Source organism: Fomitiporia mediterranea (assembly GCF_000271605.1).
Source record: "Fomitiporia mediterranea MF3/22 unplaced genomic scaffold FOMMEscaffold_6, whole genome shotgun sequence".
In the NCBI taxonomy this organism is placed as follows: Eukaryota; Fungi; Basidiomycota; class Agaricomycetes; order Hymenochaetales; family Hymenochaetaceae; genus Fomitiporia; species Fomitiporia mediterranea.
Genome location: NW_006760391.1, coordinates 2,785,131 through 2,805,052, shown reverse-complemented (window position 1 = coordinate 2,805,052; position 19,922 = coordinate 2,785,131). Strand labels below are relative to the sequence as shown.

The 19,922-nt window shown below is 47.5% G+C and overlaps 6 protein-coding genes across 6 annotated transcripts; 3 read left to right on the top strand and 3 right to left on the bottom strand.

Moving 5' to 3' along the window:
* Positions 1-1,642: 1,642 nt before the first annotated feature.
* Positions 1,643-3,547, bottom strand: FOMMEDRAFT_156586 (TPR-like protein; the record flags this gene model as incomplete). Its single annotated transcript, XM_007266852.1, has 1 exon — positions 1,643-3,547. One exon carries the CDS (start codon positions 3,545-3,547, stop codon positions 1,643-1,645), a length of 1,905 nt encoding a protein of 634 aa, XP_007266914.1.
* Positions 3,548-3,776: 229 nt separating this feature from the next.
* FOMMEDRAFT_156585 (uncharacterized protein) lies at positions 3,777-4,609 on the bottom strand (the record flags this gene model as incomplete). Its single annotated transcript, XM_007266851.1, has 2 exons — positions 3,777-4,131; positions 4,197-4,609. The coding sequence occupies 2 exons, from the start codon at positions 4,607-4,609 to the stop codon at positions 3,777-3,779; spliced, it is 768 nt and encodes a 255-aa protein (XP_007266913.1).
* A 3,360-nt stretch (positions 4,610-7,969) lies between these two features.
* Positions 7,970-8,182, top strand: FOMMEDRAFT_84592 (uncharacterized protein; the record flags this gene model as incomplete). The annotated part of the gene is made up of 1 exon (XM_007266850.1): positions 7,970-8,182. A coding segment is annotated over one exon (213 nt), but the record flags the coding sequence as incomplete, so codon positions are not given.
* Positions 8,183-8,836: 654 nt separating this feature from the next.
* On the top strand, positions 8,837-12,121 carry FOMMEDRAFT_86160 (uncharacterized protein; the record flags this gene model as incomplete). Its single annotated transcript, XM_007266849.1, has 1 exon — positions 8,837-12,121. One exon carries the CDS (start codon positions 8,837-8,839, stop codon positions 12,119-12,121), a length of 3,285 nt encoding a protein of 1,094 aa, XP_007266911.1.
* Positions 12,122-13,656: 1,535 nt separating this feature from the next.
* FOMMEDRAFT_20366 (uncharacterized protein) lies at positions 13,657-17,227 on the top strand. Its single transcript, XM_007266848.1, has 3 exons — positions 13,657-14,215; positions 14,268-14,533; positions 14,590-17,227. The coding sequence occupies exons 1-3, from the start codon at positions 13,727-13,729 to the stop codon at positions 17,018-17,020; spliced, it is 3,186 nt and encodes a 1,061-aa protein (XP_007266910.1). The 5' UTR covers positions 13,657-13,726; the 3' UTR covers positions 17,021-17,227.
* Positions 17,228-17,424: 197 nt separating this feature from the next.
* FOMMEDRAFT_134301 (calcium-dependent phosphotriesterase) lies at positions 17,425-19,039 on the bottom strand (the record flags this gene model as incomplete). Its single annotated transcript, XM_007266847.1, has 6 exons — positions 17,425-17,462; positions 17,528-17,609; positions 17,685-17,866; positions 17,948-18,176; positions 18,310-18,794; positions 18,874-19,039. 6 exons carry the CDS (start codon positions 19,037-19,039, stop codon positions 17,425-17,427), a joined length of 1,182 nt encoding a protein of 393 aa, XP_007266909.1.
* Between the last annotated feature and the right edge of the window lie 883 nt (positions 19,040-19,922).

Below are 19,922 nucleotides of genomic sequence, written 5' to 3'. Positions count from 1 at the left end.
AACAAGGTTCTACTGTCTTGATACTACAATCCAGGTTTTCCTTTACAACAAAGACCCCTACTGCCTCTACTAGAACTCATTGGTTCTGAACTGGAATACAAAGTAGAGTACATAGTAGATGCCAAGCTGGTGCACAGAAAGCTCAAGTTCCTTATCTACTGGAAGGGATACTTAGTTGAAGAACACACTTGGGAACCTGCTGAGAATCTCACCCATACTGCTAAGACAATCTAAGACTTCTATTGACTTCATCTGAGTGCTCTGTGTCAACTCTGCCTTACAGAATTCCAAACCCTACTGTTCTGACCTATGCCTGAGCTACTGACCAAGCCTAATGCTCACCAATCAGGATGATTGGTTTTAGAGGGGGGGTGATGTTATGGTTCTCTACTCTCATACCTTCAGTTCTGAGGGTTCTGCACCCTTCTGTACTAGAACTCAGGACTTCCATCCCTCAGGGGCACTGTCTATGAACTATATGTGTGCTAACTCTTGCTACTACCCTTCCTTACTTCATCATTCCATTCCTTTGACCACCCCTTCATTCTTTGTATCATTCTATAGTCTCTTACCCTTTGTCCATCCCTTCATTCTTTGTACCTTTATCTTTGACATTCCTTTCTTTCATTCTTTGTAGCTTATCATTCTTAGTGGCTCATGCTCCCTAAGTACTCTTGTGTAGTTTAGTATATATAGGTGTACAAGATCAGACTGGTCCTGTAGTCTTGATCTTGTCTACTCTAGGTAGTCCTGTACTCTTAGGCTCACTCTATATACTCTACTCTTGTCTCACTCTCTCTCTCTGCCTGTTCTACAAGTTCTGACTACATTCTAGTGCTTGTGTTCTGTATTTCTGTTGTGTAGGATAGTTGTAGCCTGGGTCCCCTTGCTGAGCCTTTGGGTCCCCTCTACACTGTTGCTGACACTTAGATAATTTATCTAAATGTGTGTTGTAGCCTGAGAGCACATTTGGACAGAGCCCATATATATTTCTACATTTCTACTTCTTCATACTCAACTTGATGATAAAATTTTGCAGAATAGACACCTAGATACATAATCTTAAGATATAATGGACTAATGTAAGGTAAACATACCTCATAAAATACTAGGCAGTTACAGGAAATACAACTAGTAGTAAATTGGCAGCATTTTGATCTAATTCCTCAAATATTTTTTAATTACACCTCACATATTGTTGTAAACTTTGTTGGTACCTGTTTACATAAAGCTCTGCTTACTTGCAGACAAAGCCTGGTAGTTATATATGTTATGTATGAATTATTATTACCTAATCTATACCACTAGTGCCTCCATATTTGTTAAAATTGTGTTAGAAGAGAATTTCCAAGGTCATTTAGCAAAAATAAAAATAAAAATAAGAATAGGACAGCTATTGGAGACAAGTTACAGGGCAGTACAATGATACTCGATTGCCTCATCCTCCAGATTCTCAAACATCTCTTGATACCATTCAGAACAAATTTGAAAGGAACTTTTAGGTCATTATACTAATGGGAGTGATCGGGATGGCCCTCGGGGAGAGACAGCAGTGTAGAACAATGGTGCTCAACCGCCTCATCGATGTCAGCAGTCTGACCATGCCGCTCGGATCGAGCTCTAAGAGAGACTGCAAGGGCATTCAGAGATACGGGACGCTGGGATGGCCGTCGGGGCAAAGTTCCAGGGCAGCACGATAATACTCAATTGCCTCATCAATGTCTGTAATCTGTCCATACCGTTTGAATCGAGTCTGAAGGGAACTCGCAAGGCGATCCAGAGACGAGGGACGTTTAAGATGGCCGTTGGGGCGAGGTTGCAGGGCAGCACGATAATGCTCAATCGCTTCATCAATGTCTGTAGTCTGTCCATACCGTTCGAATCGAGTCAGAAGGGAATTTGCAAGGCGATTCAGAGACGAGGGACGTTCGGGATGGCCGTTGGGGCAGAGTTGCAGGGCAGCACGATAATGCACAATTACCTCATCAATGTCTGCAGTCTGTCCATACCGTTCGAATCGAGTCCAAAGGGAATTTGCAAGGCGATTCAGAGACGAGGGACGTTTGGGATGGTCATCGAGGTAGAGTTGCACGGCAGCACAATAATGCTCAATTGCCTCATCAATGTCTGCAGTCTGTCCATACCGTTCGAATCGAGTCTGAAAGGAATTTGCAAGGTAATTCAGAGACGAGGGACGTTCGGGATGGCCGTTGGGGCAGAGTTGCAGGGCAGCACGATAATGCACAATTACCTCATCAATGTCTGCAGTCTGTCCATACCGTTCGAATCGAGTCCAAAGGGAATTTGCAAGGCGATTCAGAGACGAGGGACGTTTGGGATGGCCGTCGGGGCAAAGTTCCAGGGCAGCACGATAATGCCCAATTGCCTCATCAATGTCTGTAGTCTGTCCACACCGTTCGAATCGAGTCTGAAAGGAATTTGCAAGGTAAATCAGAGACACAGGATGTTTGGGATGGCCGTTGGGACAGAGTTCCAGGGCAGTACGATAATGCACAATTACCTCATCTATGTCTGTAGTCTGACCATACCGTTCGAATCGAGTCCGAAGGGAATTTGCAAGGCGATTCAGAGACGAGGGACGTTTGGGATGGCCGTTGGGGCAGAGTTCCAGAGCAGCACGATAATGCACAATTGCCTCATCTATGTCTGCAGTCTGTCCATACCGTTCGAATCGAGTCTGAAGGGAACATGCAAGGTAGTTCAGAGACAAGGAACGTCTGGCATGGCCGTCGGGGTAAAGTTCCATGGCAGCACGATAATGCGAAATCGCCTCATCAATGTCTGCAGTCTGTCCATGCCGTTCGAATCGAGTCTGAAAGGAATTTGCAAGGTAATTCAGAGACACGGGACGTTTGGGATGGCCGTCGCGGTAAAGTTCCAGAGCAGCACGATAATGCTCAATCGCCTCATCTATGTCTATAGTCTGTCCATACCGTTCGAATCGAGTTTGAAGGGAACACGCAAGGTAGTTCAGAGACAAGGAACGTCTGGCATGGCCGTCGGGGCAGAGTTCCAGGGCAGCACGATGATGCAGAATCGCCTCATCAATGTCTATAGTCTGTCCATACCGTTCGAATCGAGTTTGAAGGGAACACGCAAGGTAGTTCAGAGACAAGGAACGTCTGGCATGGCCGTCAGGGCAGAGTTCCAGAGCAGCACGATGATGCGAAATCGCCTCATCAATGTCTGCAGTCTGTCCATGCCGTTCGAATCGAGTCTGAAGGGAACACGCAAGGTAGTTCAGAGACAAGGAACGTCTGGCATGGCCGTCGGGGCAGAGTTGCAGGGCTACACGATGACGCTCAATTGCCTCATCAATGTCTACGGTCTGTCCATACCGTTCGAATCGAGTCTGAAGGCAGCTCGCAAGGTTATTCAGAGACTGGCAATGTTCGGGATGGCCGTCGGGGCAGAGTTGCAGGGCAGCACGACGACGCTCAATCGCCTCATCGAGGTCTGCAGTCTGTCCATGTGTCTGAATCGAGTCTGAAGGGAGCTCGCGAGGTATTTCAAAAACGAGAGACATTCGAGATGGCCGTCAGGAAGAAGTCGCAGAGCGGCACGGTATAATTCGATGGCCCCACTAAGATCTGTGATTTGTCGATATTGCCCAAATCGGGTCTGTAAGGAGTTTGCAAGCTTGCTTGTAGCTTCTATTACATAGGTTTTGAGAAATCCCGCTATGTATGAATAATGACGGTTGCTAAGAAATGTGGGATTTAATTGTATTTATGTTAATTGAGCACAAAATGCAGTTACCTGCAGTATTCAAGAAGCCCCGCCACGATCAGATCGCATTTCTCGAGCTCCAGTATTTGAGAATCTTCTTGTATAAACAACATACGGAGGAAGTCTTCGATAATGTCATTCAAAGGATTATCCTCAACGACAAAGAATGCCTGTTTTGCAAGGGCCTTCGTCACTCGATGTCTCCTCAGTCCGTCTTCCCAGTGTGTTGATCCCTGTACTGAGATGTTCGATGTTTGTGCAGCGGCCCTCAAATCGAGCAGGATCGGTGGTGTATTGAAGAAGGCGCGTAGACGTGGCTCCGCTGTGACTACCTGAATGATCTGAACTAGTGCCTCGAATCTCGTTTCCCATATCTCTGCGCTGAAAGAGAACACATTTCTTTCTTTGAGGATTATTTAGTAGGTCGAATGCCAGCCAGCACTCACGTGGCGTATTTTGCGAGTTTCTGGCAGTCCGAACGAAGCTTTGCTTCGCTTCCGTCCTTCACTGTCCATCGTACGACACGTCGAACTTGACTCTCCCTATCGAGTTCATTGTCTCCTGAAAATCTTATTCTCTTAAGCTCTATACGTCTAATTCGAGAAGCCACCGCCTTAGGACCAAATCCACTTCTATGTGCGGCCCGTCCAATAACTGCTTCAAGAGCACGTCCGCCACGTGAGTAAAGGCGTCCAAGCGTCCTGCCAGGGCCACGCAAGTTGGAGGCAGTGTCGTTTGATGAAGTCTGCTGCGAGCAGAGCTCTAAGGTGGATACGTCACCTTCATCTAGGGTGTCATCTGATTGGTCTGTTTCGTCTGGAAGAGGGACAGAGTTGTATTCGGGGATTAACAAAGGCATGTGGAGTCAAGCTTCCTCACTAGGAGTGCTTATAGCTATCAACAACGTTTGGGGGGGGGGGGGCATAATCCTCTGCAGAGCACGTTCATATAGGTTGGGCCTGATTGATGATTAGTAAGTGAGGTAGTCGCAAGGAAGTGATGGCATATTTGTTGCGATGCTTACGGTAGTATCAACGCGGCGGTACATTGATTTTTTATAGTGAAGTCCAAAAAGTTACATTCGCCTTCGGAACCTGTGCAATAAGCTTCAATAAGCTTGAAACGTCCTTATTTATGAGTACACTGATACTTGCTTGAGCTGTATTTGCAGGGTGTCGGATGGCTTCGACTGAGTGCTAAGTGCTTGTGATGGGTGACTGTAGTGTCTGAGGGCCTTCTGAGGAACTCGTGATGCTGATACGCAGTCGAGGGAAAGGGAGACGTATAAAACACCCGTACTAGTACTGCAGTATACCAACACCAGAGATGGTTGCACCCAATAGAAGATAGAACCAGTGCAACACAAGTTCGTGATGAAACTGAGATGAATGGAACAGATGGAAGCATAGGAGGCTCAAGAGGTAAGATGAGATGAGATATGGATAGCTGCTAGACGTGATCAAGAGGAAACATTGCTTTTCGATTATAGACACACGTCGTATTTATCAAGCAGATAAAGTGCTTCATTCAGAGCAAAGTATATCACTTCAACCTTAGCCTTCCCTCCCTCATTTCAATGCTCATGTGACCTGCATCCGTGCGTTGATCGGCTGCGTGCAACACTGCAACTCAGACCTGACATGTCGCTCTCTGAGGGTCTGAAGCAGACATAGCGACATGTCGACGCCTCATGCCCTCTCTGTCGGCGTCGGCGTCGCCTTGAGGGTCATCATCAACGCTTTTTGTACTCGAAACGACAAGCTCGCAGGGGCGCTTTCGGGCATCTGGGACGGGATCGTCGCATATGCAGCATATCGTACCGACAAAATACTCGAACCGCTGGTTCTTACCGAGATCATCGCTGGCGTTTGCTTTGACGCGTTGTACCATCATACTCCCGCACGACTTGCGTCGCTCGCGCTGGGCAGTGTACTAGGTGTGTTAATCTCGGACACGGCGGCGTTGCATACACTCTGGGACGATCTGGGCCAGAACGTGAACAAGAAACTCAGAGCGCTGGACATAAAGGATGATTTGGACTCGTTGGATGTGCTGAGTGAGTTCACGGATGATGTGACGATTATTTACGAGAATTATTCGCCAAGTGTTCGGAATCGAAAGATGACAACCGCACAGTGGATCGAGGCTCAGCGGAAGGCCCGTTCCTCGAAATCGACTTCTCGGCGCGCGTCGGCGTCCATGAATGTCAGCACGGATCTCGACAAGAGTCTCTTGTTATCTGGTTTTGAAACTCAAACACAGATTACGACTCAGACGCAGAGTACTAGGGGACGACGAGATCAGGAACTATTGGCTACAATGACCCCGCTTCCTCCACCTTCAGTATCCAGGTTCACAGACATCAACATCCATGTAGAGGCACCTTCGTCCTTATCTCGACTCTCTTCGCCTACTGTCAGATCAACAGCCAAGGTCGAAGACATATCCTTTCGTGGTACCAACGAGGATGTTGTAATAGACATCTCGAAAGAGTCCAGCTACAAGAACGATGCTTCATCTGACCATACAGCACGAGCGAAGTCACCTTCCGTAAAGCCGAGGACAAGCTCTGTCGATGATAGGGTCAGAACTCCATCTTTGTCTCATCGTACACGAACTCCCGAAGCGCAAGACGTTCCCCCTCTTATAAACCTTGACCATCCCGAAACTCCTGTTAGCAGGAAATCAGAAATCGTCCATCAAGAGGTCTATCGTGCAGCGACAGATCAGGATTCCTCTGTGCCCACACCTTTCATTCCTCCACGTCCGGTTTCTGCCGTACCCTCTTCTCGTGGTTCCCACATTCATACAACTTCGCAAAGGCAACCGAGCGTCGCCCCAACGCCGAGCCCAAGTCAAGCAGCAGATGATCCCCTGACTTTTCTACCATTCACTTCACATGATGGCATGCGCTCGAGAATGACGCGATCGCGTGCATCTACGAGACGAACAATATTGACGGAACTCATAGCGGAGGAGCTCGCCGACACGTCAGTTCCTGGGACGCCTGATCGTCAATCAACGATGAGATCGAGGAGCTCAATGCATCATACGAGCCCTCCGGAGGCTGGCAGAGCATTTACTGCAAGCGCAGTCCGAAGCGAGGAGTCTGCTTCTAGGCATAGTGAGAGACCAGCCTCGCCAGCTCCAGAAGTTGTTATCGACTACTCAGGCGAGACCACGAGGATTTATATACCTCCACCAACTGAGACAGGTATCAATGTCCGTATTATTCGCGCTGATGACGACGAATTGCAGCCTCAGTACGAGACGTCTAACGCTGGTCACATATCTGAAGGACGGCGCAGCCAAATCATCACTGAAAGCTCCGCGCATGATCGGGGCAGGCGATTTCCATCACAGTCCCTTGGTTCTTTTCCGGAGCTTGAGTCGGTTCCGCCATATGAACACAGTGGCGGGGAAGCACGACGACCACGATCACGAACGTCGCATGCAGAGTTGAGTAGCGATCCACAACCACCCTCCATCTTTAAACTAAAGAAAGCATGGAGGGATTCTGCTGACCCTGCTCCTCCGTCCTCTAGCACTGATTACGGAGGTCGTATCATACCATCAGACGAACCATTACTTGTATTTCCGCCCGAACATCTGGAACCACCTGCCTCAGACTTCCGTGGTGGTAGATCTCGTTCTAACTCAGCTAGTTCGCGACGTCCTTCACTGAACAAGTCACATTCGCGAGCTACTTCGCGCAGTAATATCGATTACGACATAATCAGACTGGACGTTCAGGACAACGACGATGTGGCCCCTGGTCATGCCGAAGTTACAAAGACTCCGTCCGTCGAATGGTTCCGCAGGAGTCATCGCAGCCATTCACGCGAGCACGAAATTCCTAGCGAAGATCCTCACGAGACACCCATAGCGGTAGCCCGCTCCAAAGCAAGTCATCAGAGTTCTGTAGCTCCTTCCTCGACACCGGATGAGAGTATGCAATCGCGAAGATCTAAGAGCGGTCGTTATTCTCGTGCGATGTTGGTTCAACAGCGAGCTCATGAGATGGAAGAGCAGTGCAAGAAACTTCGAGAGCAGTGGCGTGAGGCACATCAACATGATCGTCATGCACTAGCATTTGCACTTAAATGTCAGCTGGAGCCCATCGAGGAGCAAGCACGTCGGTTGCGTAGTAAAGCGGAGAGGCTGTTCAACTCAGGTAACTTGTCTTTTTAAAAACTATTGTTACATGTCATCTTAATTGTTGAATTTGTATGTTCCAGCACTCGCAACGGACAAGGTGGATGTACATCGTCTCAAAGTCTTCGAAGCAATACGAGCAACGGACGAAGCGCTGCTTGCTTTACAGCAAAGAGGCGGTTCGAGGCTTACGGTGATAACTGGACGCGGTAGACATCCTACTGGAGGCAATTCCGTCGTGAAGAACGCGATCATAGATAGGATGAAGTACTTTTAGAAACCATCGTATTTAACTTCATGGACGTGCTAATCGTTTTTCTTTTTTCTATAGGAAGCATCACTTTGATGTTAAAGTCGACGACACAAATCCTGGTTTGCTCCATATTTACCTTCCTACTTGATTTCCAGATATATGAAGGAATTTTGTTTGTTCTACCACCTCGTATTTATTCACTAATGTTTTGGTTAAGTGGAAATGTGTCATTGTTTTTATTATCTGTGGGCTGTTACTCAGTCGGATTTGTTCTCACAATATTTACAAGAATGTCCCTATTTGCTCTTTTGTGCTGGAATGTATTTAGGGCGATATTATGTTGTTGCCGTCATTGCAATGTCATTTCATGGGGCTAACGATCGGAAAAGTCCATTCAATCAACAGTCAAAGACATGGTGTACCTAGGGAGAAGAGTAGATGAATAACCTTATTGTACTTGGATTTCTTCTGCATCATGTGATCTAGAAATTGTGTATTTCCAGTGCGTCTGGTGCAGGCGCCAATCTCTTTTCCTCATTCACAACATCCCGCCTCCGTTTCGCATAGCACAGGTGCGCACAAGACAGGCTCTACTACTAGGATTTACAGGTAATGCGTACAGTGCACTGCAAGAGTCGTATACTGATTGATGTCGAGCTTAGAAAAGTACGCATCGGGATGGAATCGAGCAGTGCCGCAATTCAAGACCCTCCAAGTAATAACATTGATCTTGGTGATCCTTGGATACATCGAGATCTGGCCCTTGTACATTGGGAACGTTTCGAACAATCCGGAGAACGTGAAGAACTCGAAAAGTCTATTGCTCATGATCGTACGGCTCTCAAACTCTGTCCTGAAGGGCATCCTGAGTGCTCGGATTTGTTGTATAATCTTGCAACTTCTCTATCGACGCGATACGAGCAATGGGGCCAATGGGAGGATTTGGAAGAAGCTATTGCACTGCAAAGAGCCGCCCTCGAGCTTCTCCCCGATGACCGTTCTGATCGTTCTTCGTTTCTTAACAACCTTGCAATTTCTCTGAGCACCCGATATAGGCAGTGTGGAAGTACTGGAGACCTTGAGGAGGTCATCAAATTACACAGAGCCGCACTCGATCTTCTTCCCAAAGGCCATCCTGATCGTTCTTTATCTCTCAACAACCTTGCAAGTTCTCTGAGTACCAGATACAAACAGTCTGGGAGCGCTGAAGGTCTTGAGGAGGCCATCGAGTTAGAACGAGCTGCTCTAGAGCTTCGCCTCGAAGGCCATCCCGGTCGTTCTTCGTCTCTTAACAACCTTGCCGTTTCTCTGATCACGCAATACAGACTGTACGGAAGGAACGAGTATATTGAGGAGGCGATCGAGATGCACAGAGCTGCCCTCGAGCTTCGCCCCAACGGCCACCCTGATCGCTCTTCGTCTCTTAACAACCTTGCAAGTTCACTAAGCACTCGCTACGAGCAGCATGGAAGGAGCGGGGATCTCGAGGAGGCGATCGAGCTGCACCAAGCTGCCCTTGAGCTCTGTCCCAGCAGCCATCCTGATCGCTCTATGACTCTCAACAGCTTTGCACTCACTCTGAACACCCGGTACAAGCAACATGGAAGGACTGAGGACCTTGAGAAGACGATTGAGTTGGAACGAGCTGCCCTCGAGCTTCGCCCCGAAGGCCATCCTGAGCGGTCTTTGTCTCTCAATACTCTTGCACTTTCTCTAAGTACTCGATATGACCATCAAGGAAGGAATGAGGATCTTGAGGAGGCCATTGAGTTACACAGAGCAACCCTGCAGCTTTGCCCTATGGGCCATTCTCGTCGTCCCATGTCGCTCAATAACCTTGCACTTTCTCTGAACACCCGGTATTTGCAGCATGGAGGGGTTAAGGATCTTGATGAAGCTATCGAGTTGCATCGAGCTGCCCTTGAGCTCCACCCCGAAGGTCATTCTCACCGTTCTATGTCTCTCAACAATCTTGCGAATTCTCTGAGAACCCAATACATGCAGCATAGAAGGATTGAGGGACTTGAGAAGGCTATTGAGTTGTCCCGAGCTGCCCTCGTTCTTCTCCCCGAAGGTCATCCAAATCACTCGTTATCTCTCAACAATCTCGCAAGTTCTCTGAGTGTCCGATACGAGCAGAATGGAAGGGGTGAGGATCTTGAGGAGGCTATCAGGCTGGAACGAGCCGCCCTCAAGCTTCGCCCTGAAGGCCATCCGGATCGTTCTTTATCACTTAGGAGCCTTGCAAATTATTTATATGCTCGAATCAGGAACCGATGGAGTATGGACGAGTTTGAAGACTGTATTCAATTATTGGAGCTTGCTGCTACGCATCAATTCTCAGGATCGTTGGAGCGCCTTTTTGCAGCGCGTCGATGGGCAGAACTTGCACGGTCGCATGACCATAACACCACTTTTGCGGCTTATAAAGCGATAATTTTAATTCTTCAGCATGCTCTCACCATAAGTCCAACGCTCCGCGAACAACACGATTTCCTTACTGGGAAAAATGTCCACAGAGCACTGACTTTGGAGGCAGCTTCCTATGCCATCGAGAAGAATAAATTGGAACAAGCCATAGAGGTACTTGAGCAAGGAAGGGGCTTACTTTGGTCTCAGTTACGCGGTCTTAGGACCCCTCTGGATCAACTCGCAGAAACAAACAAAGAACTCGTCAACAGACTCAGGAATATCAATCGCCGGCTGGAGAATCTCGCGACATCATATGACCCATTAACGTCCGGTTCAATCGCAGATGGAACCAAATCGGTTGCAATAGACCCACAAGGAGAATGGAAATCATTTGACGAGCTGTTGGTATTAAAGAGACAGCTTTCGAATGAGAAAGAGAAGGTTATCAACGAGATCCGGAGAGTTCCAGGGTTTGAGAGCTTTCTCGGAGCTAAATCATTTGAGGTGCTGCGGCAGGCATCTTCGGAGGGACCGGTCATCGTCGTCAATCACTGCCGATATCGTTCCGATGTCCTCATCATCCACTCCAGTGTCGACTTATCAGTTGACACTATCCCTCTAGACAGTGAGTTCTATGAAGATAGCGTCGAACTATGCAACCAGCTCGTAGGAACGCGCCAACGGTCAGGCGCCGATTCACTAGAATATGACGAGAAGCTCCGCAAGGCGATGAAGATGCTATGGGACAGAGTTGTCTCTAACGTCGTGAATAAACTTACAGAAGCTGGAATTGCAAAAGGCTCTCGCATTTGGTGGTGTCCTACATCCGTGTTGACCATGCTTCCGTTCCATGCAGCAGGGCCTTTTGAGGATGCGGATGGTACTAGGAAGTACTTGTTAGATGACTATGTATCATCGTATACGCCGACGCTCGCCGCCCTCATCAATGCGCGATCAGACAGCGATGAAGATGATCCAACTGTACTTGTGATTGGAGACACCTTACTTCGGTCAGCTAAACAGGAAATTTCCAACGTCCGGAATTGTGGTATGCGTACCAAATTACTCCTTGGCAAGAAGGCATCTCACGATAGTGTGATCAAAGCCATTCAGGAAGCGCGATGGGTGCATTTTGTTTGTCATGGCTTTCTAGAGTCAAAGGCTTTTGGCTCTTCATTCAATTTATCGGACCGTGGTCTAACAATGCTGGATATTGTTCAAACGAATCTTCCGAATGCAGAGTTTGCGTTCCTTTCTGCCTGCCATACTGCGGAACAACATCACGAAGGAGTGTACGACGAGGTCCTTCATCTGGCAGCGGCTATGCAATTTTCTGGTTTTCGAAGTGTGATTGGTTCGATGTGGGAGTTACTTGACACAGATGGGCCCGCATTAACCAAGGTTGTTTATGAGTATATCAACGACTGCGAGAAGGGTGAAGTTAAGTATAAAAGGGCGGCTGGTGGCCTTCGAAAAGCAGCTTTGGAGCTGAAAGCGCGGGATGGGATTCGGACTGAACGATGGGTCAATCTTGTACATATAGGTGCTTGAATGGTGTTGTAATAGACCCTACAATTCATGTGTCTCTAAAATTGTGTCTCTAATAATAATTTCGCCTGGGTTTTCAATACTCGCACTTTCACTCTGGTGTAGGACATCGGTCAAGTTTGCTCGCCAAACCTGCTGCGGGTCAGTGCCTCCTCACTGCAATCGCCAAATGCACTACTGGGAGCAAGGCCTTCAAGAAACGGGATGGCATATACTGCCTGTATAAGAAGTATAAGTCCAGGAGTTTGTGAAGCTGCTGTCATCACTGGTTTACAGGTATTCAAACGTCTGCATTGGCAAAATTTCACAAGCCTGAATCATAGCACGCTATACGGCACACTTGTGAGCAGCTTATAAGTGTACCACAGTACCAAGTAAAGAGCACCAGGCACGGGAAAGTGCTAAGTTATGAATGAGTGTATTCTCTCAGCATGCCCGGAGTGCGTAGTATAATGTTTACATACCATGTACAATAAATGCTTCGAATAACCCAAGAACAACAAAACATACCTTCCCAATAAACGAATGCATCCCTCCTCATCTGTCACCGAGGATGAGACTCTCACCCTGGATGGCAAGCCAACTTAAAACCAGATGTCCAAACGGGATGTACAGAGCTCACTCGTCGCATCTTCCATTGGACCCACTCCATGCTGTCCGAACGTTCCAGAAGCGTAAATTAACAGCTGCTTTGCATGCCTTGGGTGGAATGTGTGTATAGCTAATGCATTTAATAGGACGGCTTCCTATGCGTTGAACATTAATATTGTTCCTGTGTTCTCTTATGAGTCGGAACATGCACAAAATGCAAGCCAGCGAATGGGACCATTTCTGTCGCTTCGTCATGAGAAATACTTGGCTTTGAAACTGGCTAGCTGGCTGAAAGAGCGTATACTGTCGCGAGCAAAACACATGGACAAGATAACTGGCGTACAAGCCGGCCATATCGTGCTCAACGTGAATGAAAGAACGTGAAAAAAAATTGTTCCTTCCGTATGTAAAATTAACGGCTCCCACGTAGCTCCTGGCTCCTAGAGCTTTGTCCGCCAGAAAGAGTCTGCCCTGAGAATGACTACGTCGATGCAATGTGTAAGAGAGGGCGGTGTTAAACAATTGAAGGAGCACTTTTTTCGGTACAACTCCGGCCCGGTAAATACCGAGCGCGATTGCCTGTTTGAGCCTGTTTGGCTCCTTCCTTCATCAGATCTTTGTTCTCCGCTCAACGAACTTCAACCACCTCGCATCAAGGGTAAAATCCATCCTTAGAACATGCTTCTAACTCTTCACGAACGGAGTAGCAAACGACGACTATGAGGGGTGAAAATACCGCAAAATTAATATCCCTGTGTTATGGGCGGCCGGATCCAGTCTAGTGCAACAAGCGCCTTTTGTATTCTGACTTCTGGAGAACAATGAACAATAAGCCACGAAAAACTTATTATGGACAATGGGGCCTCAGCCTGCATAGTCTTTTGCTCTCTGTCCCTCTGTCTCTAAGAGTCTTTCTTTCCCTTCCTTCCCTTCATCACGCTTCTCCCTTTCTCTTGGTCTGACGTCGCTGGTCGACCTCCCTTTACACTTCCCGCAAGGCCAGTCGAACTGAGCTATATGTCCGCAATTTCTCCAACAACACGCAGATGGATGTCTCCACCACCCATCTATGAAGCACCAGTTGCACGCGAAGGAACGACACTTACGCCTTATCTTACACTTCCCTATATTCTTTCCCTTACTTGGCTTGCATACCCGATTATTTCTGTGCTTTTCGTAGCATTCCGACTCGCGATATCATCTGCATCTGCTCAAGACTCTGTTGCTGATGCAAAGGCTAACTTGTTGGCTAGCTGTGCTGCAGCAGAAAAGGCGGCTACCGTGGCCGCGAGTCTGCCACGGTACATGGCTATCGGGACGAACAAGCAAATCGCGGACGCAGTAAATGGCACTATGAATGCTGCGCGTGCTACCCTTGTGTTGTCACTTACGATAGTCGAGGGAATTATTAACTTCATGATTGACATCTATCGGTCGACGTTTTTCTGCTTCCTTGAATTAGTTGTGCGCGGTGGTCTGTCGTTGCTTATTGAAGCCGTTAATGACGTAAGCCATTGTATGTTCAGGCGCTTGAACACTGATCTTCAGCTTTGATTAGATTAACAACGTGCTGACTGGCACATTCAATACTATCCGAACTGGAATCCAGAACGATGTCCAGTCTATCAATTCTGCCATCCAGTCGGCTATAAATAAGATTAACGACGTGAACCCGTTGGGCGACATTTCTGCACCGCAGTTCAACGTTCCGGATTTGAGCGCCCTTCAGAACGTGACACTGCCAGATTCTATCCAGTCGTCGCTGACGCAATTGAATTCTTCGCTACCGACTCTGGATCAGCTAAGGGATTCTATCAAGGATTTGTAAGTATATTATTTCCTTTGAGAGCTGCAGTTTGTCTAATCTAATTAATATACAGTGTCGATACGCCTTTCGAGGACCTCAAGGCTGATATCAACAACACGTTCGCTGGCTTGGATTTCAATTCTCAGACCTTGTTCGTTCCCGACCAGGAGTCTATGAGCTTCTGTGGTGATATGGACACTTCGGTTGTCGACGATTTGGGCCGTGATCTTATAAAAATCACGAAGATTGGCATAGTCATCCTCGTCGTGCTTGCACTCTTGCTGCTTGCAGCCCACTGCGCTCTTGAATGGTACAAATGGCGTTGTTTGCAACAACACCTGGAATATACCCGTGAGGCGTGGGTAACTGATCCGACGATGAACAATGCTGTGCAAAACGGCGAGACGCCAAGCTTGCGAATGACGAACCATAACCTCCTTGTTCTTGCGGGCAGCCAGCAGCATCCACTTCTGATACGTATTTCCAACCAACTAGCTGGCCTCTTGCGGTTGTCACCGTCTCAGCACACTAATTTGCAGTGGTTCTTCCATTATGTGTTTCATCCGCCAGTACTTGCTGTATTTTTGATCGGTTTCCTTGGCCTTTTGTCCGTCGAATTGCAGCTCCTCGCTGTTCACCCTATTGAAGCGAAGTACTCGGAACGGGTCGCTTCGTCCGTTTCGGATTTCTCGAATACGATTGCAACGTCCATCAATGCAAGCATGTATAACCAGTCGGCAACATACGCGAATCAAATTAACACGCAGGTCAATACGACGCAGACGACAATCAACGATGGACTCTTCGGATGGGTCAACGGCACAACTACGACTCTGAATGATACATTGGTCAACTTCTACTCGGATGTTCAGAACGCTGTTTCTACAGTGTTCAACGGTACCGTTCTTGAAAGTCCGATCCAGGAATTTGTTCGTTGTATCATTGGCACTAAGATTGAAGCTCTGGAGAATGCGCTGACGTTTTTGCACGACAACCTTAACATCGATATTCCACGCATGAACGAATCGGCTCTTGTACTCTCGCAAGCCGACGTTAACGAAGCTTCGAAGCCCATTGCGAACGCTGCCGTTGGCGATGGCTCAGACGGCAACCAAGGCCTTGTCGGCAAGCTCGTCGCCCGTTATGTCGATTCACTGAAGAAAGAACGACTCATGTTCTCCGTTTTTATTGGCTTATGGGGTTTAGTTGTTGTTATCGCAATATTGATTATCCTGTGGCATTCGTATGTGAAACCTGCAAGGGACGCACGCAAACGGCGGAAGTTCCGCAACGAGCATCGAGATTTCACTTCGTTCGTCACGCCGTACAAACCTGAGGAAGCTCCTACGTATTCAACGGAGAAGAAATTAGACGAGAAGACACCTCAGGTTGAAGGGTTCCTCAACGTTAACTTACGTTCGCCGACTGCTAGGCGCTCACATGAGCACCAGCATCAACGCTCGTGGGATAGCTTGCTCGACTCAAGCACCGGAGGTAGTTCTAACGGAGCTCCCGCAAAGATCAGTAAGCCTCGGAAGCTTACGGCAATTGGTTCCAAGGCTGGACGGGAACGATTCGTCAGCGATGAGGAACGCGTTCGCATGCAGAACGCTGCAGCGAATAGCGGGGAAGACGATGCGAAGGAACAGTCTGGATGGATGAGGCGCCTTACCAACGCCTTCCGGAGTAGATCCTCCGTCGAGAGTAGTAGCAGCGACGAAGCAGACTCACTCGGTGGTGGTAGCACACGGTCGAGCGATGGTTCTGGAGGGAAGCAGCTTCGTCAACGTCCAAATTTAACAATCCGAACGAGCTTATCAAACGCAGCATTTGCCAACGTGGCACGCGATCGACTTCCGACTGCTGGCGAGGCACCACCCACAGCTACCCCTGGTACAGTGCGAGTGCAGAATAACCCTCCCTCGGCATGGTCTATTTCTCCCGCACCGCCGCGCACGCTTCCTTGGTTGCCGAATCCTACGAGCACTGCTGGAAAGCGTCCGAAAGGCAGAGGCAAGGGCAAGCTTAAGTTTGGTGGTCTTCCGCAAAGCCCGAGACCGACACAGCGGGCTGCGAACGCGAATGTTACTAGTCCTTCGGGGTTTGTTGGGATGAACGGGAGTCATGATCCGAGTGCGATTGGTGCTTTCCCCATGCCCGGTACTGCTACGACTGGGCTCAGTCAGTCAGGCGTTCCGTCGTATTACCACTCTTCTCTCCCTCATCACCCTCAGCGCGATTCACTCTTGCCAGAGAACACACTTGTGATGTCCAATGGCGCACGGAGACATAAGCGTACGTCCTCAGTGCCATTACCCAAAATTGGCAGTGGACCCAAATCCCCTGCTGCTGCAGCGGGTGGTAATCCATTCAAGACGCCATTTGACGATGACGCACGAGTAATACCAGAGAACTGGCCTCAACCACCCTCAGGTCCACATCCATCCATGGTACACGCACAAACCCCTACAACCGCAAATCCGTTCTCGCCTAAGGCTATGTAGACAATCGTAATCGGACTATTTCTTTTCCTGTTTTATTCCTATTAACGAGTGTTTTGTCACTACATCCATACTATTGTTTAGCTGACGTATAATTGAAACATGAGATGTGACTTTTTAATTCCGGGATGTTTGCCTCCTTTCCTTTCTTTTTGTCCTTCACAAATACATAATTCTCCATTCCTTTGCTCTCCACTCAACTTCCATTGCATTCTACACACACGCACGGATCTTTATCAATGTCAATGTATCATTATCTGTTGTTGCGCTCCGTCCATGTAGCACATACTTGGCTTAATGAACAATTCCTTTCTACGTCATACAAATAAGGCGATGATGCTATACAATACAATCGTATTAATTAAGAGCGCTTGCAAGTGTATTGAAGGTGGTTATCGTTGAGTGAATTAGATATCGCAGACTGTCAAATGTGGTGAGGCGATTCCTGAAAAGAAGGTGATATAAGACAATTAAACCAGCGATGCGAGCATACATCAATGCAACACGTACCATGCAAGTACAGCTTCTTGCGCTCCGCGTCATATGCAGCAGACGTAGACCCAGATGCAAACTCTCCATCGTCTTCAAATACCTACTCATAATCAGAATTATTAACATTATAACATCAATCGGGTCAGGTATCGAAAAGCGGAGGGAATGAACGAACCTTCTCAACTCTATATTTCTCGCGCGGTGTGCCAGAGTTATTAACCGTTATGCGTAATGCGGATGAGGGTGTCTTGATTTCTGGGTTATCATGATGAGGTCCAGAAAAGTGGAGGATATGCACGAGTCCCGCGCCCCAGATGGTACCGTTCTGGTCTGTCGAGAGGTTATCAATCATACCGCCTGTAATAATTAAAAGTCAGTCAGAATCAACTTGTTCCTGCATAGATACTTGACTCAAAGAGAATGATGTATGCTACTTACTATGCGTAATGACATCTGCGATCACCAGGCTATTATCCGCCTTCCTATCAAGAACATATACGCGCCCGGACGTCGGACTCGTAACGTATACCCTCCCATCCTTACCCCGAGTAATACCGTTCGCAGAGACGAGGTTATCGATAACGATTTTACACCCCCGCTCAGCGTGACAATATCCAACGTTAGACCATCCGAGGTCGAAGAACGCATCGAGAGCGAGTCTTCTAGCCTACTTCCCCAAACCAAAAATTCGGATAAAATCAAATCAAATCAGAATCAAAAGTTCTCATTAGTCTAAGATCCCGCCAGAAGTCATAGGAAATAGAATAGATGAAGGGGGAAGGAAGATAAAGCGGGCTTACAAGTCCGGTCTTCCGAAACCCATGATCATTCGTGAAATAAAAGCTTTTATCGTCGTCCCCAATAGCGAGTATGTCATTCGGCGTAGTGATCACCGGGTCCTCGAACGTCCTAACATGACGCATCACCTCACTCCCGGGAGTCGTTCGGAACACCTCTACAACCGAGTCCGCACCATCGACCTTCGGGTCTTTAGGTGGTAGTGGTGTACGATGGTTAACGAGATACATTATCAATTCACCAGGGTTCTCTTTCGAAGGGACAACGTCCATCCCGTGCACACTTAGTCCTTGCCCACGTGGATCTTTGAACCCCTCTATGCGTAAACGAGTTGTACGTGAAGTAGAGGGGTCGAAGAATGCGACATAGTCTGATGAAGACTTCCCCATAGCATTGAGCCGATCTGTTGTTGGGATCCAGTGTGTTCTACTCGATGGTGTTGAACACGCCATGTACACTAGTCCAGTCGGGTTATGTATCACAATTTCTAAAATCCACGTAAGTCAGTATAGTAAACAGTAGCTTGCACTCCTTGTAACATAATGCGAATTTAACCAACTACTTACTTTCACAAGCCTGAGCATCAGGATACACTTTACATCGCGTATTCCCAACAGGCCTCACCTCACGTCCAACACCAAGGATAGCAAGTTTCGGCCTCAGGCTTAACTGGTAAAAGCCAATCAGGATAGCTACAAGTCCAACGAGAAAGGTAACCAAGATTCGGCTCATCCTTGGCAAGATAGTCTTTCACTGAATATTTGTCTTTCGACAGGTAAACCAGTAGTGTAGCAAGCTCGAAGCATTCCTCCTGTCCAACTCCTTACCCTCCTTTTATCCATCCTTATCCGTATCTTCTCGGAAAATGTCATGTGGGTGAGGGACGCACACAAGAGCAGCCGTACGTAGTCCGAGTTTAATTTCAACTTTCACTCCCTCCCAATTTATCATTTCAATCCGTCGATCGCCATTCATCTTCTTTGTGGGGGTCGGCAATCCTAAGGTACGACGCGTGCATTCCCACGGTAGATGCCGTGATGGCGGCACGCGTCCATCATGTCGAGAGTTTTCTTGTAGTTTTGTAAATGTATCTCCTCCCTCAATACATCATTAAAAAATAACTAAAAATCTTTAAAATTAATAAAATATGAATATCTAAAGATTTGTGTGAGGAATTTTTAATAACTTGAAAATTGAGTGAGATACTGTAGGTACAGCACATGTATCTCAGTAAATACTTAGATTTAAGGAAATTCCTCACACAAATCTTTAGATATTCATATTTAAGGATTTATTATGCAAAAAAAATAATTTATTATTATGAATTACAAGAGGAGAGATTAATATACGATCCACTTCCAAAAAATAGAAAAAAACGAACACGTGATTGCATATAGCAAAACGCGTCTGGACATCGGTATGATTTTCATGGGGAATGGGGGGGTGCCGTGTGGCCAGAACTCACTCAAAACAGGCCAGTACGGTACGAATCTATCAAAATTAATTCTCCTACGTACTTACAATATATGTACAGGAGGTATTATGCCGAAACGGCTCTCTGGAGTCCTCAAAGCACGATGCGAAGCTCTTCAGTTAGCACGGGGCATCGATACGA

What these genes read in the sequence shown, in the direction of transcription:
- FOMMEDRAFT_20366 (XM_007266848.1), top strand. Translation starts at nt 13,727, where the DNA reads ATGTCCGCAATTTCTCCAACAACACGCAGATGGATGTCTCCACCACCC. An exon ending in TTATTGAAGCCGTTAATGAC is followed by an intron (nt 14,216 to 14,267) that starts GTAAGCCATTGT and finishes AGCTTTGATTAG; the next exon opens with ATTAACAACGTGCTGACTGG. An exon ending in AGGGATTCTATCAAGGATTT is followed by an intron (nt 14,534 to 14,589) that starts GTAAGTATATTA and finishes ATTAATATACAG; the next exon opens with TGTCGATACGCCTTTCGAGG.